The 16,757-nt window shown below is 44.4% G+C and overlaps 1 protein-coding gene across 6 annotated transcripts in view; it reads left to right on the forward strand.

The window, feature by feature from the left end:
* Window positions 1–16,757, forward strand: part of mdn1 (midasin AAA ATPase 1) — a 168,921-nt gene that overhangs the window by 61,258 nt on the left and 90,906 nt on the right. For all 6 annotated transcript variants that reach the window (XM_052052117.1, XM_052052118.1, XM_052052120.1 and 3 more), the window contains exons 39-44: window positions 10,223–10,330; window positions 11,546–11,734; window positions 11,838–11,927; window positions 12,010–12,273; window positions 12,353–12,617; window positions 13,082–13,241. In XM_052052117.1, coding sequence (XP_051908077.1) covers window positions 10,223–10,330; window positions 11,546–11,734; window positions 11,838–11,927; window positions 12,010–12,273; window positions 12,353–12,617; window positions 13,082–13,241 — 1,076 coding nt within the window. The remainder of the gene's footprint in view (window positions 1–10,222; window positions 10,331–11,545; window positions 11,735–11,837; window positions 11,928–12,009; window positions 12,274–12,352; window positions 12,618–13,081; window positions 13,242–16,757) is intronic.

The following is a 16,757-nucleotide window of genomic DNA, read 5'->3' on the forward strand; positions in this document are numbered from 1 at the left end:
TAGAATGTTTGTTTGAACCAAGTAATTTGCGTTACAGCTGGAGTCAATAATGTCGGCACTTCACTTTCGGGTTTGGCCGCTGGGATTTAGAGTCCTTTTGCTCGATTCCAGTTATGTTTGCTGAATGCTTTCTCATGTTTGGAATCATGAATATGGAAAATACATAGTTTAAAATCATGTTCGATTTAATTATTTATTATTATTGTGAAGTTGAAGGTATTAATTAATGTAGTATTAGTCGTAATAATAGTCGTACTCAGAGAATGGTTGGAGATTCAGCCAGCTTGTTACCTCTGTGTCCCACGTCCTAGACGCATAATTTTCCTACGGGACGCACAGTTCCAAACAATGTGCGTTTTTGGGACGCAAGGAAATTTCTCAGTCAAAACAAACAAACAAACAAACAAACAAACAAAAAAACTATGGCAAGCCTGAGGATTTCACAGTAACAATCGTTACCGGTAGCGTGTCGTTTCCATCCATCCATCCATTTTCCGAACCGCTTGATCCTCACTAGGGTCGCGGGGTATGCTGGAGCCTATCCCAGCCGTCTTCGGGCAGTAGGCGGAGGACCCCCTGAATCAGTTGCCAGCCAATCGCAGGGCACACAGAGACGAACAACCATCCACGCCCACACTCACACCTAGGGACAAATTAGAGCGTCCAATCAGCCTGCCGTACATGTTTTTGGACTGTGAGAGGAAACCGGAGCACCCGGAGAAAACCCACCCAGGCCCCGGGACAACATGCAAACTCCACACAGGGAGGCCGTGGCGTCATTTTCAAAGTACCGAAAAATAGTTTAATTATAAAAGTCACCGCACTTGAATTGACTGTATGATCCACGCAATTTAACTGCGCCTGTATGTGTGTTTGTGATGTTGTGTGGTGTGTGAGTGTGTTTCTTCTAATTTACTTTCGTTTTGTTTTGTTTTCAGTGTTGAGGAGGGGGGGGGGCACAACAGCTGACGTTATGTGCGCATGCGGGTTATTTTAGTCCGCAAACTGAGGAATCGTGCGGACGAAAGTTTGAGATGGCGGCGAAAAAAACTCACCAAGGGCTACTAATTACGATATTTCTTATTCTTATTCATCCCATGGCCTAAGAGGCCGTCGAGGTGCCATGGTGGAGGTCTGGGCAGTCAGGGATCTCCAGCACTCTCGGTCCTTAGCTGTTCGTAGCAGGGTCTGGAAGCTGCAGTTAGTCCATTCCTTAATGTTGTCCATCCAGCACTCTCTGTCTGCCTCTTCTCCGTTTCCCTTCCACAGTCCCCTGTAGGATGGTTTTGGATAGCGAGGTATGCCTTGTAACGTGGCCATACCAGGCCATTTTGCGACGTTTTACCATTGACAGTACGGGGTCCTGTTCTCCAGCGAGGGTGGTGACTAGCTGTCTGACATAGTCATTTGTCCGGTGTTCTCTGTAAGATACATGGAGCATCCTTCTGTAGCTCTTGTTCTCAAAGGACTGAATCCTGCGTTCCGTGTCTGCTGTGAGTGTCCAACTCTCACAGCCGTATAGTAAGGTGGAGAGTACCAGGGACTTGTACAGCCTGACCTTCACCGTGAAGCTGATGGTATTGCTCTCCAAATTCTGGCCAGTCTTGTCATGGCTGATGTTGCGATGCCTATTCTTGCTTTAATCTCCTTTGTGGAGCTGCCATCCTCACTCACAAAGGACCCAAGGTATTTGAAGTCCTTAACCACTTCCAGGGTTTGCCTGTTCAATGTGATGCTTGTTGGTGTTGTTTTACTGTGGCTATTGACCAGTATCTTGCTTTTCTCTGCACTTATCTCCATGCCATAAGCCCTCGCTACCTCTTCCAGTCTGGTGGTAAGATCCTGGAGTTCAGCTTCGCTTTTTCCCATAAGGTCTATGTCATCAGCGAACCGGAGGTTGCAGATGGGTCTTCCTCCGATGGATATGGAGGTGTGGAACTCTTCAAGGGCCTCGTCCATGATGTTTTCCAGAAAGACATTGAATAGGACAGGGGACAGAAGACATCCTTGGCGGACACCGATCGATGTTTTGAAAAGTTCTCCCATAGTGTTGTTAATGAGAACTGCACTACTTGAATTTGTGTAGAGTGATTGGATGACCTGGATGAGATTATTGTTGAAGTTGTAGTTTCGGAGCACCTGCCACAACCCCTCATGCCACACACGGTCAAATGCTTTTTTAAAGTCGATGAAGTTGTGGTAAAGATCATGTTGATGCTGGAGATGTTTCTCGATGAGTAATCTGATGTTAAAGATCTGCTCCGTGGTACTCCTTTTTGGTCGGAATCCTGCTTGTTCTTCTGAAATGATTTCCTCTGCCCTGCTCTTTAGTCTATTCAGGATGATCCGTAGGAGCACCTTGCTTGCATGGCAGATCAGGCTGATGGTCCTGTAGTTCTGACACTGCCTTGAGTTCCCTTTCTTAGGGATGGGAATAACGAGAGATTGTGTCCATTTTTGGGGCCATTGCTTGGTTACCCAGATATTTTGACAGATATGTGTGAGTACTTTTGTTGTCTCATGCCCTCCATGTTTCCAAAGCTCTGCAGGAATGTTGTCGATGCCAGGTGATTTGCCAATTTGCAGGCTCCTTACTGCCTCCTCCACTTCAGCCTGGAGTATTGGCACGTCGGCATCTTCGCTGGTAGTCTTTGTGGCGTCGGTGATTATGTTAAGGTTGGGTTTTATTGTGAAATTGTAGAGTTCCTGGCAGTACTCTGTCCATCTTCTGGTTACGGCTGTCTTTTCGGTTAGCAGAGCACCGTCCCCATCTTCTATTATTGTTGCTGTATGTTGCCGTGTCTTTGTCAGTGTCTTCAATGTGGCGTATGCTGCTTTACTGTTGCCCTGTCGTATCCCTGCATCTATGTTTTCACACTGCTCTGTGATCCACTTCTCCTTCGCTTCCCTCATCCTCTTCCTGATATTTTTGTTCACCAGAGTGTGCTGTTCTGCTGCCTCTGGGTCATCCTTCTTGGTCCTTTTTAATGTCCTTCTATGGTCACACAAATCAAGGATGTCATCTGTGACCCACGGATTCTTTTTCTTTCTAAACTTCCCCAATACTTCTGTCGCTGTTTCTACGAGTATGCTCTCCATAGTGTCTGTCAATGAGTCTATGTCTTGTAGTAGGTTAAGTGTTGCAAATTTTCCTCCTATGCTTGCCTCAAATATTCCTGCAACTTGTGGGTCTTTCAGTTTGTCTAAGTTGAACCTGATGCGTGGTGTACTGTGTTGCTTTTGTGTTTTAAGTTTGAGTCCGAGCGTCAGCAGTACCATATCGTGGTCACTTCCCACGTCCGCACCAGGAAACGTTCTGGTTTGGGCTTTGTTGATGCTTGACTTGAATCTTTGTGGGATGAATATGTAGTCGATTTGATTGTGTGTCACACCATTTGGTGAATGCCATGTCGTTCTGCGGGAGATTTTATGTGGAAACAGTGTGTTGGCTGCGGTGAGCTTGTGGCTCCTTGCGAATTCCAGAAGTCTTAGCCCTCTGTCATTCGTTTCTCCTAGCCCAAAACGTCCTGCTGTCCCTTCCCAGTGCTCATGTGCGTCTGTGCCTATTTTGGCATTCCAGTCTCCCTGGACAATGAGAAAGTCCTTCTTGGGTGTTGCCTTGATGGTGTTTTCTAACTCCTCATGAAAAGTTTCTACTGCATCATCATCATAATCCATCGTTGGGGCATACACTTGTATGATGGTAATATTCATGGGCCGCGCAGCGATCCGGATGCTGATGAGCCTGCTGGATATAGGCGTGCAGCTGATGACTGAGTTAATTTTGCTGTTGTTGACAATAAAGCCAACTCCATGTTGGTGTCTAGATTCCTCTCCACTATACCATATCTTGTGACCTTCTTCTGTGGTGGTCTCACCACAGCTGGTCCACCTAACCTCAGCCATTCCCAAGACGTCCCACCTGTATCTGTCTAGTTCATGGGTCAGCTCTTTCACTTTCCCACAGGCATACAGTGTGCGGACATTCCATGTACCAATGACGGTATCACTCCTTGGGAGGCTGTGATGACTTGATGGTGTTCTTGTCCCAGTAGTAAACTTGTCGTCCCCACCCTGGGGCAAATCAGTGGGTAGTGCGGTCGTTGTTTTTCCGGGCCTCGACCGATCCGGCATGTGTGATCCTGACTGTTTATTCCTCATGACATTTCAGTAGGCGATTAAACTTGGTGGTGCCTATCTCCTCTCCAAGCTCTTCACCAGGGGGCCAAGGACCCCCCGGTTACCCGTGTCTAGTTTAGCCTGCCGGTCGAAGCAGTTTACCGTGGTGTGGCCGCAGAAACTCTGCTACTTGGAGCCATAGACAAGAGCTGGGTGTTGGTGAGGACCAGTTAGGGATCAACCAGCTATAAAGCATCAGCAATGCAGCTGCGACCGTATCGCCCTCAAGGGTACTACCTCTCCCATACACCCCATACACCACTACAATATTTAAGTAATGGGAATGCTTGTCTGATTGATTTTTCATATGAATCATCCAAAGGTCGTATCACTAAACTCACCTGTGATGTATGCACAGAACGCGAGAGTGAAATACGACGCGATGCACGATTACAAGGCAAATTGGTCATTAGATTTGTAGGCTAATAGCTGTGAAAAATATTATGATACAGTATTGGTTATTCTATAAGCATATTTACTGGTTGTAGCATGGTAACTTTATGAATAAAACATTCGTCACAAGGTGTAGTAATGCTAATGTTAACTGTTGGTAGATCTCATGATGATGTGTGTAAAATTCTTTCGTCAAATTGATCGTAGATTACACATGCATCATCTTGGGAAGAGGATGTCAAGCCACATCAATACTTACCTGTATTAATGATTTCCAGTCAATTAATCATTGCAGTGTGAGATTGGAAAAAACACTCTGATGATGCCACATGAGTACACCAGTTTTTGATCCATTTATTTTTTGGAATAAACCTGGAGTACACAGCTGCTGATGTAATGGTCATTGTTAATGCATCGTTTTCAAACATTGACCCTTGAAACATTGTACTTTTGAGTTTCGGAATTCTTGATTATCAATATCAGTCAAAATACAAAAATCGGTTCCCACAATGAACGTTTACGGAACCCAACATTTATCATGGTTTCCCATTGGGTAATCCGACAGAACCGAAAAACGGTTATCCTCAGGCCTGCTCCTGAATTATTTACATTTTTGCAGCATTTGTTTATCATTGTATGTACTGTATATGTTGTTGTTTGTGTTATTATCATATGCAAATGAATAAGTAGACCCTTTCAGAATTCGAAATTTGGGACTCTCTCAATCCATAATGGCACTCATACTTTTCTGATCGGTGAGTCCCTGGGACTTGCTGCCGGTAAACTGTAAAATTATCACTGAGAGATTACCCCTTTTTCATCATGCCTGTTGAGTGTTGATTTACTTCATATTAAAAAACTACTGCACTAAAACATTAATTCATAAATGTAATACCATCTGATTTTTTTTCCCTCAGTATAAATAACACGTACCCTGACTGTTCTAGTCTTTGAATAAAAACACTTCATTCAAGCTTTAGGGAGTGCAAGGGGTTATGATGGAGGGGTGTTGCAAATCATGAAGACCTGCCAAGTGGTATGATAGCATTGTTTTATACATTTCCTCAGCTAGGCCTCAGTTTCAAAATCAGTCCTTGGTCCTTGGCCTTGGCCTCGGAGGCAAGTCCTTGGTCCTTGGCCTTGGCCTCGGAGGCAAGTCCTTGGTCCTTGGCCTTGGCCTCGGAAGATTTTCCAAGTCCTTGGCCTTGGCCTTGGCCTCGGGTTGCCGGTCCTTGGACACAACACTGTTCACTGCCAACGAGGCAACCACCTACCGTATTTTTCGGATTTTACGTCACCCCGGATTATAAATCGCACCAGCCAAAAAATAATATTTAAGAACTAAAAAACATATATAAATCGCACTGGAGTATAAGTCGCATTTTTAGGGAAAATTAATTTGATAAACATACACCAAAAACATACATGTCATCTTGAAAGGCAATTTAAAATAAAAATAAAACTAGAGAACAACAGACTCAAGTGTACGACATGCTAACGCTACATTGACGCTTAAACAACGGACTGTGAATGTGCCTGGTATGTTCACGTAATATATTAAGACTTATTTAGACAACTATAGCACAAAGAACTTGCTAACAAATTTACCAAACCATCAGCGTGACTCCAAATCACGAAATTCAATGAAATCTTCATGCTCGGTGTCGCTTTTAAACAACTCCTCCAACTCCGGAGGTAGAAGATGCAGCGCTTCCTCTTCTACGTCGCTTACGTCAGTCATCGTCAGTTTTTTTTCTCAGTTACCGCCAACGTGGACAGTATCAACACAGGCCGAGAGCACACTCTTGTGAAAATATCCAGAGTATAAGTCGCACCCTTGGCCAAACTATGAAAAAAAAAACAGCGATTTATACTCCGGAAAATACGGTAATCCGTCAAAAATATGCCTTTACATGAAAGTGGTCCATAGTGTATAAAGGATTGGCCCCCGCTCCGCTATTCTTCCATGCGGCAACTCAGGAGTTGTGAATCAATTTTAAGAGGCTATACATGGAGCTCAAAGGGTTGTTGAGGACAACACCAACATGCTAACTCAGTTGTGTTCAATAGGAATTAAATGTATTTTTATGAGATATTAAGTTTTCTTGCGTTGATGAGCTGCAACTTGTTTAGCCCAGGTACATATTGTAATTAGAAATCAAAAAGTAAAATTAAAACCGGTGAAGAAAAAATTCCATGAACATGACACGTAAACATTAATATGAAATCGCTATTGTGCAGTGTCTTTTTTCAATATTTTTGCAAGGGTTTTTTTTTTTTGAGTGTGCCGACATTGTTAACACCAACCACTATTTGCTGTTGTAAAGACTCTCAAATAATTCCCACGGCAAATCCCGCTCTTCCCACCACTATTCATGAAAAAGAAAAAATATGCAGACCACGGATGCACTTTTAAAAAAAATGTTTTTAATTGTTACGAGAATGGGTGGCGAAGTCACTAAATACAGTGACAGTATCTTTTAAGTTGGCAACTATGAAGACAAGTCACTGCTCTTGTTTTGCTTACACTGCTGACTCATGGGAACAACCCAAGCAGCACATATCTGCGGTTTTAATTTGACATCAAAAAGGCTGCAGAGACTATGGATGTGACCTGCAGGCCCTACTTTTCTCAGATGTGCTGTAAGTCTTGGAGTTCATCCATGCATACTGCATGTTGTTTTTATGAAATTATCATTCTTCTGATATATTCTTCTATAGAGCTTCCTACTCATATGGAAATGCTGCATATCCGTCATTAATAGTGACGAAGCAGTTGCACAATTAGTATAAATGTGATACTAATCAGTATTAGTTGTCTTAATTGGCTCACCAAATCCAGCAGACACTTAAACAGCTTCTTCTCTAGCCATTAACTCCCGAAACAGTCACTGACGTAGTCACTCTTCTTGTACAATAAATACTGCTACTGGTCACTCTAAAATGGTTCAATGATTTTCTGCACCAACTGTACAACTGTGATAGTATTGTATTCTACCACTGATCACTTTAGCTCTGCTCTACTTTGCACATTGGCTCACAGTTGTCACTGGGTGGTACCACCGCACTACGGCTCACTTACATTTACGAAATGCCCTTCCATACCTATTTGGCACGTCCTTGTTTATGAGGATACGAATGCGGCGTGTTATACCAGAGACCAATTCTTTGTGTTCTACATACTTGGCCAATAAAGATGATTCTGATTAGAATCAGAATCATGATCATAATCGTCACCTTACCGTGGTGGAGGGGTTTGTGTGTCCCAATGTTCCTAGGAGCTAAGTTATCTGGGGCTTTACGCCCCTGGCAGGGTCACCCATGGCAAACAGGTCCTAGGTGAGGGACCAGACAAAGCACGGCTCATAAGCCCCTTATGATGAATATAATCAATGGCACTCAGTTTCCCTTGCCCGGACGCGGGTCACCGGGGCCCCCCTCTGGAGCCAGGCCTGGAGGTGGGGCTCGTTGGAGAGCGCATACACCCATGGGGCCCGGCCCGGGCTTGTTCTGCTGGGGGACTTCAATGCTCACGTGGGCAGTGACAGTGAGACCTGGAGGGGCGTGATTGGGAGGAATGACCTCCCCGATCAGAACTCGAGTGGTGTTTTGTTATTGGACTTCTGTGCTCGTCACGGACTGTCCATAACGAACACCTTGTTCAAACATAAGAGTGTCCATATGTGCACTTGGCACCAGGACACCCTCGGCCGCAGTTCGATGATAGACTTTGTGGTTGTATCATCGGATTTGCGGCCGCATGTTTTGGACACTCGGGTGAAGAGAGGGGCGGAGCTGTCAACTGATCACCACCTGGTGGTGAGTAGGCTCCGATGGTGGGGGAAGATGCCGGTCCGTCCTAGCCGATCCAAACGTATTGTGAAGGTTTATTGGGATCGTCGAGCGGAATCCCTTGTTAGAAAGAGTTTCAACTCCCACCTCCGGCAGAGCTTTTCCCATGTCCCGGGGGTTGTGGGGGACATTGAGTCTGAATGGACCATGTTCCGTGCCTCTATTGTTGAGGCGGCCAATCTGAGTTGTGGACGTACGGTGGTTGGTGCCTGTCGTGGCGGCAACCCCTGTACTCGCTGGGTTACACCAGCAGTAAGGGATGCTGTCAAGCTGAAGGAGTCCTATCGGGCCTTTATGGCATGTGGGACCCCAGAGGCAGCTGATGGGTATCGACTGGCCAAGCGTAACGCAGCTTCGGTGGTCGCCGAGGCAAAAACCCGGCCGTGAGAAGAGTTCGGTGAGGCCATGGAAGCCGACTTCCGGACGGCTTTGAGGAAATTCTGGTCCACCATCCGACGTCTCAGGAGGGGGAAGCGGTGCACCACTAACACTATTGGAGGAAGCAGAGTCTGAGTTCCCTGAGGTGGGCTCTCCTATCTCTGTGGTTGAAGTCACCAATGTGGTTAAAAAGCTCCTCGGTGGCAAGGCCCCAGGGGTGGATGATATCCGCCCGGAAATCCTCAAGGCTCTGGATGTTGTGGGGCTGTCCTGGTTGACACGCCTCTGCAACATTGCATGGTCAACAGGGAGAGTGCCTCTGGATTGGCAGACCGGGGTGGTAGTCCCCCTTTTTAAAAAGGGGGGCCGAAGGGTGTGTTCCAACTACAGAGGGATCACACTCCTCAGCCTTCCTGGTAAGGTCTATTCAGGGGTGCTGAAGAGGAGGGAAGTCGAGCCTCAGATTGAGGAGGAGCAGTGTGGTTTTCGTCCCGGCCGTGGAACAGCGGACCAGCTCTACACCCTTAGCAGGGTTCGAATGGAATAGGAATAACTGAGAGAATTTGCACGGCGTGGAATACTCCGGCAGTGAGTCGACTGCCAGAGCGCCCAAATAAAGCATGTGTAATTGGTCACCAATGGGTGACAGGTGTGCAGGTAGCAAGCAGGAAGCCTGCCCCCCTGCTGGCAAACACGGGACGTGACAGTTCTGTGGGTGGTGCTTCGTGGGTATGGGGTACCGAACCCCCTGATACGGGCTGTTCAGTCACTATACCACTGATGTCAGAGTTTGGTTCGCATTGCCGGCAATAAGTCGGAATCGTTTCCAGTGATGGTAGGACTCCGCCAAGGCTGCCCTTTGTCGCCGATTCTGTTCATAACCTTTATGGACAGAATTTCTAGGCGCAGCCGAAGCGTTGAGGGGGTCTGTTTTGGTGGCCTCAGTATTACATCTCTGCTTTTTGCAGATGTGGTACTGTTGGTTCCTTCAAGCAGGGCTCTCCAACTCTCACTGGAGCGTTTCGCAGCCAAGTGTGAAGCGGTTGGGCTCAGAGTCGAGCCGCTTCTCCTCCACATCGAGAGGAGCCGGATGAGGTGGCTTGGGTATCTGATTCGGATGTCTCCTGAACACCTCCCTGGTGAGGTGTTCTGGGCATGTCCCTCCGGGAGGAGACCCCGAGGACACGCTGGAGAGACTGTCATCCACCTGGCCTGGGAACTCCTCTGGATCCCCCGGGGAGAGCTGGAAGAAGTAGCTCGGGAGAGTGAAGTCTGGGCATCCCTGCTAAAGCCGTTGCCCCCGCGACCCGGCCCCCATAAGTGGTAGAAGATGGATTGATGGATGGATGATTCTGTTTATAATTTTGTCCTTTTTTTGTCACTCACTATTGTGACCCTGATTATTCTTTGTTTTTTCTAGGTGTTTGTGGACCACCTCACCAGCAAAGACATGGAGTTCATCGGAAATTCAATTTTCCCGGCAATTGATAAAGAAATAATTTCTCGAATGGTGGAATTCAGTGACAGCGTATGTTTTTATTATTGTATAAGAGCGACAGCACACTCCCATAACGTTTGACTTTGAAATGACATAAAAAAAATCCAATTCACAAACTATATTTTGTTACAGTATACTATATACAATTGATTACCTGCAAATGTTTTAGTAGTTTTTCTACAAGATTTCCCCAAATAGAACCACAATAAAGTCATACCTCGGTTTTCAACCATAATCGTTTCCAGAAGGCTGTTCGAAAACCGATTTGTTCAAAAAACGAAACCACACTCTTAAAAAAAAAAAAACTTTATTGAACATGTCTGCTCACGAGGAAGCGTCACTTTCTCGTCTACCCGAGGAAGCGTCACTTCCTCGTGTAAGAAAGACGGGAGGAGTCAAGTGGTGCATTCAAGTGCGGTCAGTTTGGTCGAGAACCAATTTTTGGTCATAATCTGAGGCATAAAAAACTTTTAAAAAATTTTGTTGAAAACCGAGGTTTGACTGCATTTACTTTCAAACCCTGTGCAACTGGCATACACATCTCTATCCAGAACACTGTAGCTGCGAACAACCCAGGCAGCAAGTGTAGCATACAGCATACGCTCTCCTCATATTCTCAGTCTCGAAGTGTAGTCTCCTAACCCCTCCTCTCCACACCAAAATGCTGCCGTTCAGTTGAAAGTTTAAAAAAACTAGGAAGTTGAAATTTCACACTGACACAAAAAAATAATAATAAAAGCACTGTCCTAAAAATGACAGACAATGCGAAAGCTGAAGTCTGACGATATCTTACATACGGTGCATCGGAAAACAATTCACAGTCCGTATTTCCTCATTTTATGTTATAGCATTATTCCAACTTGCAGAAAATGTATGTCTTTACTCAAAACTCTGTACACAACACCCCATAAAGACAACATGTACATACTGCAAATTATTTATTTTGATTTTTGCTAAATCATTACAATAACAAGATCACCTGTGTAAGTATGAACACCTTTGCCGTTACTCAAAATTGAGCTCCGGCGCATCCAGTTTCCACTGATTGCCCAAAATAATCATGGACTTAGGACAGATGCAATGTACAAGTTTAACGTTCAACAATAGCCTTATCATGAAAGAATACCAGTGCCGTAGCAAGGACCAACCAACTAAAGATAATGGAGCACAGTTAACTGTAGAATGTGTGTAGAAATTGCAATTATGATATTATCAAGTGAAGTGAGACACTTTGTGCCTCTGCAGCTTTTCCAGGAGGTGAGTCTTGAACGGCGCTGGGGTCAAAAAGGAAGCCCCTGGGAGTTCAACCTGCGTGACATATTTCGCTGGTGTCAGCTGATGCTGGCCGATCAGTCTCCAGGATTTTTCAACCCTGGCCAACATGTGGCTCTGGTATATGCGGACAAGATGAGAACAGAGGCCGACAAGGCACAGGTAAACATTTTATCTCTAGCTGTCTAATTGATGATTTTTAAGCAAAATCATTCTCATTAGTGAAGAACATGGTGTTAAATAGTTCGTCTTTTTCACTACACAGGTGCTGGCTGTGTTCAGGAAGGTATTTGGGGAAGAGTTTGAACCTTACATGGGTTCCAGACAATTTCATATCACACCACTCAGCTTTCAGGTAGATCCAAATGTTAAAGCTATTTTTTTCCCCATAACGACATGAAATCGTGAATTTTGTTTGTCTGATATATCCCTGTTAGATGGGCTTCTCTCTACTGCAGCGAAGTGGTGGAGCGCCTGTGGGCTTAGATCCGCCACTCTCCATCACACATCAAGCCCTGGGGCCACTTGAGTCCTTAATGAAATGTGTTGAGATGAACTGGATGACCATACTGGTTGGGCCAACGGGCAGTGGAAAGACCAGCCTGGTGAGGCTACTTGCTCTCTTGACAGGAAACCGCCTCAAAGTCATGCCTATGAACAGTGCCATGGACACTACAGAGTTACTGGGAGGCTTCGAACAGGTAACTTTGTCGATTCATGTTGTAGCTCACTATCATTGCCCCAAAATTTTTGATGACAGCCATGTTTTTCATTCCTTAGGTGGATATTATGCGTCCATGGCAACATCTTCTTGAAAGCGTCTACTACTTAGTTGCCCTGGTCGCAAGGCGTGGATTGATGTCGCTGGATGTATGCCTTCAAGACACCGAGTTTCTACTGCAGACATGGGGCATCTTTTACCACTGGCTGAGGGAAGAGAAGCCCGAAAGCTCGACAAGAACATTGAACTTTGAGGCTGTAAACAAACTGGAAGTCATTGTCGTCCTCTTGCAAAAACTGAACACAAAGCTCAAAGTGTTCACAGGTAATGCGTCAGTGGCTAGCAAGCGTTCACGATTCTATGAGTAATATATTTGCAATTCCCATATTACTTTGTAAACAAGAATAAGAAAAGCTGGAAGTCTCATTTACGTTTCTGATCACTTGCTTTAAAACCAAATGCAAAACTACATATGATGAGTTTACCTCACCTCACCATATGAACCTCTTCATGAACAAATTGGTTTACAAACCCACAGTGCTTCAGTTCGCAGTCACATCATCCACACAAAACTCTGTGGTGCTTTCTCTCACGAAGTATGACCCCCACTCACTCCATGCGTCACATATTTCACATACAGAACCATAGCTTTTTGTGACACTTACTGTACTTAACCACAACCTGTCATGTTGTCCGGGCCCCCGCTCTCCCTTGCGACCTGGCGTCTAGGGCTATGTATATGTATGTACTGTATATTTATGATAGTATCTCTTGTATGAACCCCATAGACATGTCAAAACTGCAACAGGACTTCATGCTACTAAAAGAGCATATGTCGCAGTTGAAAAATGGATGGACAAATGGAGGATTTGAATGGTTAGATGGAATGCTAATCCAAGCCATGCAGGCAGGTGATTGGTTGCTCATGGACAACGCTAACTTCTGCAGGTAAGAAATTGTGAATATCTTTTGCAGGACGGATTTCAGGTGACAACTTTCGTTACGGCAGTGCAACAAAGGCAGAAGAAAAACGCACGCGCGCACACACACACACACACACACACACACACACACACAATCGATTCATCCTTTTCTTCCCATGAAAACATTGCACTCTACTTTTGTTTCGATCGGGAATGCAAAAGTCCTAAGAGTGCAGTCCTGACCAATGTTCTCTAAGCTGCGCAACTGCACACTGGTTGCACACTCTAACCGCACAAGAAAACCTATCCAGCGCAGTGAACACACTGCAAATGAATTAGATGTATGACTTTTTTTCTGTCGTTTTGCTGTGTAATTCAGTGAGTGACAGGTGTTCAGCCAATCATACGATACGATGCAATGACGCTATGCAGCCAATCACAGCATTGACAGTACTTGCGCATGTGCTCTCCTCACACACAATAACAATTCGGCTCCTCTCTCTCTCTCTCTCCTGTGGCTGCACTGTGGTTGAGAGGAAATAAATTTCATCCTTGCTGTACGTTGCACAAAGAGCATATTTGACAATAAAGCTGACTTGACATGAGTTAAGTGACACTAATGCTAACCCTTGATCATGGCGAAATGAGAGCGGTTGGAATGGCTGTCGGAGTATGGGCAAGTAAAAGAACAAGCGGTGAAACTGGGTGAGATCTTTTTTTTTTCGAGTGAGAAAGGTCTGCTCTGCAAAACATGCAGCTAAGCTAAAGTTGTTAGCAAATTTTCAGATGGAAAAATATTGACTAAATGGAAGCCCTACTACCTCAAGTCACAGATTCAGCAGAAGAGTCATATTTAATGCTACGAAGACTCAAGATGGGAAAACGGATTCGTACATTATTGCGGGAGAGCACAAACAATCAGCAGAAAACGAATCGGCTGTTCCACAGAAAAAAATCGGACCCTGAGCAAGTTAAAGTTCTCATTGACAATATATTACTTGCCATTAAAATGAATGCATTAATTGATGTTTTAATTTGTTTCTTTTAATAAGCCATGAAGATTTCTATGATCCCAGGTGTGATACTGGTGTGTGGCCACAGTGAGCACTTCTGATGTTGCTCACAGTGGTCTATGCCTGAGGTCTATGTAGTATGGCTGCAGATAAGAAAAAATGTCAGTAATGTACCGTATTCTCCGCACCATAAGGCACTTTGGAGTATAAGGTGCAACTTCAATGAATGACAACCTTTTTTAAAACTGTTTTCATATGTAGGCTATGAGGCGCATCGAATAGAAGCTACAATAGTGGCTGTGGTTGCGTTTCACATCCACTAGATGGAGCTATGCTGATGGGAATAAAATATAATACAGTGAAACTCCTCTACAACGAAATCATGTTTGCAGCAAGAAATTTTTCACAACGGGGTTTTTCACTGTAGCAAATTTGATCTCAGATGTAAGCACCCACGCACCCACACACACAAATATGTCTACTCCAATAGCATGAGCACACACTTATTTGACACTTCATATTGTCATTGTAGAAAGGAAAGAAATTGCGAAATTTACGATCAGCGTTCACTTTCACTTACATCAATTTCTTGGATACTGTGTTTTATTTTGCTTGCTCCGTCTTTCATTTTGATCACTTTTACCCACTCTTCCAGCATCAGAGCTCTTCTTGTCTTGGCTGCTTGACATCCAAAGGTCCGTTTTGTAGCCATTTTAGCAATGCAACATCCATCCTTCTCTGAATCTAACAATAACAAATACTTTATGGTATGCAATGAACTTTTAAGCCTGCCACGGGACGCTTCGTAGTCCTCGATGGCCATAGTTGGCTCTCGAAGGCTAAAAACCTTACGCTAACTGGAGCACTAATGAGAGAGAAGCGCTCCAGTTTAGCGTAAGGTTTTTATCCTTCGAAAGCTAACTATGGCCATCGAGGACTACGAAGCGGCGACCCATGGGTGTTTTTAGCATGATAACAAGTGAAGCATTCAAGGAAACTTTCGTTTATTTGAATATCCGTCGAGCCATAAGTAATTTACTCTGAGCAGCTAATCGGATGTTTGTAACAGTTTGTAACAGCAAAAGTGTGACTGCAAGAGTACCTAGACATAAAAATGTATTGTTTCCTAGAAACCCACACAAAATCAAATAACTTTTTTTAATACACTCGCAGTATTAAAGACGTCTTTCTTCTCGGGACACACCACCTCCGTGACAGGATTCGTGCATTTCTTGACAAACTCTCCTTACCGCTGCTTGCTATCAATTGAGCAAACCGAAAGCTAGCCCGAACAGATGGCTGGTTCAGCTGAGCTTGGCGTACAAATGTATTTTGCTGAGATAACGTTCCTCTTTTTAGCGTTGACAGTTTGTCTGCTCTCATTTTCCCATGCAAAAAATCGTACTTGTTGTGACGGGATTCATAGTTCATAAGATTGTATTCTTTGAATACCGCCACCGGGAGAGACAGACAATCTTTTCTTTGCATTGAAAAAAAATTGTTTCTCCATTTTGGCTGAAATTCCCTGTATTCTGAATATTTTTTTTCTCTTACCTCACCTTTTCGCCATGATTACGTTCTCTTTGAGAGGGACGGGTTTAGGATTTTTTTTTTCAGGGATTGCCAGATAACGGCACAGACCGCAGAAGGATGGAACAAATGTCACGTTATGTGTTTATGAAATTGTTACTAGCTAATAGTTAATCATGAAAATAGTTCATAACTAAGGAATATTTTATTGCAAAAGCCAAATTTTATGATAAAATACAAATATACATAGATGAAAAATAAATCAAAAGGCTCTGGTATTGTTCAGGGGGGCCGGACCAAATGTGGAGGCGGGCCGCGGGCCGTAGTTTGGTGACCACTGATCTACACACACACACACACACACACACACACACACCTAGACAGTGAGGTCCCTCTTGGCCAATCGGAGGACAACATGATGCTCGGTAAGCCAATGGCAGAGCAGCTGTGAGTATGTTGAGTCCAGCAAACTCGTAGCTGTAACCGAAATAAACATTTTTCATTATATAAACCAGTGTGGTGGTTGCTGTTGCCCATTTTCGAATGAAGCAGCAGAGGTCGCTGTTGGATAAGACTTCGTTGTAGTGAATGTCTTTGCGAGGCTGGAGCAGAGAAAATGATTTCGTATAATGCATCAGGGGGTTTTTCATCGTATGGGTGGCAGGAAAATGGGAATTGTGTTAATGCATGAAGATTTTTTCACATAAGGGGGTATTTTCGCCCATGTAGGTGTCGTTCTAGAGGAGTTTTACTGTACAGCTTTATTTATAGAGATTTCAAACCGCTGCAGATGTAACAAAGCCCTTTCCAGGAAATTTAAAATACTATGCCTAACTGCCTACTTACGACATGACAAACTTATCATCCACCCCCGCACCAGTACTCCAGATGTAACAAAGCCCTTTCCAGAAAATTTAAAATACTATGTCCAAGAGATATCTGAGTATTGATCCATATATAAGGCGCACTGTCGACTTTTGAGAAAATTGAATGCTTTT

The sequence above is a fragment of the Hippocampus zosterae genome, chromosome 19 (genome assembly GCF_025434085.1).
Source record: "Hippocampus zosterae strain Florida chromosome 19, ASM2543408v3, whole genome shotgun sequence".
Taxonomy (NCBI): domain Eukaryota; kingdom Metazoa; phylum Chordata; class Actinopteri; order Syngnathiformes; family Syngnathidae; genus Hippocampus; species Hippocampus zosterae.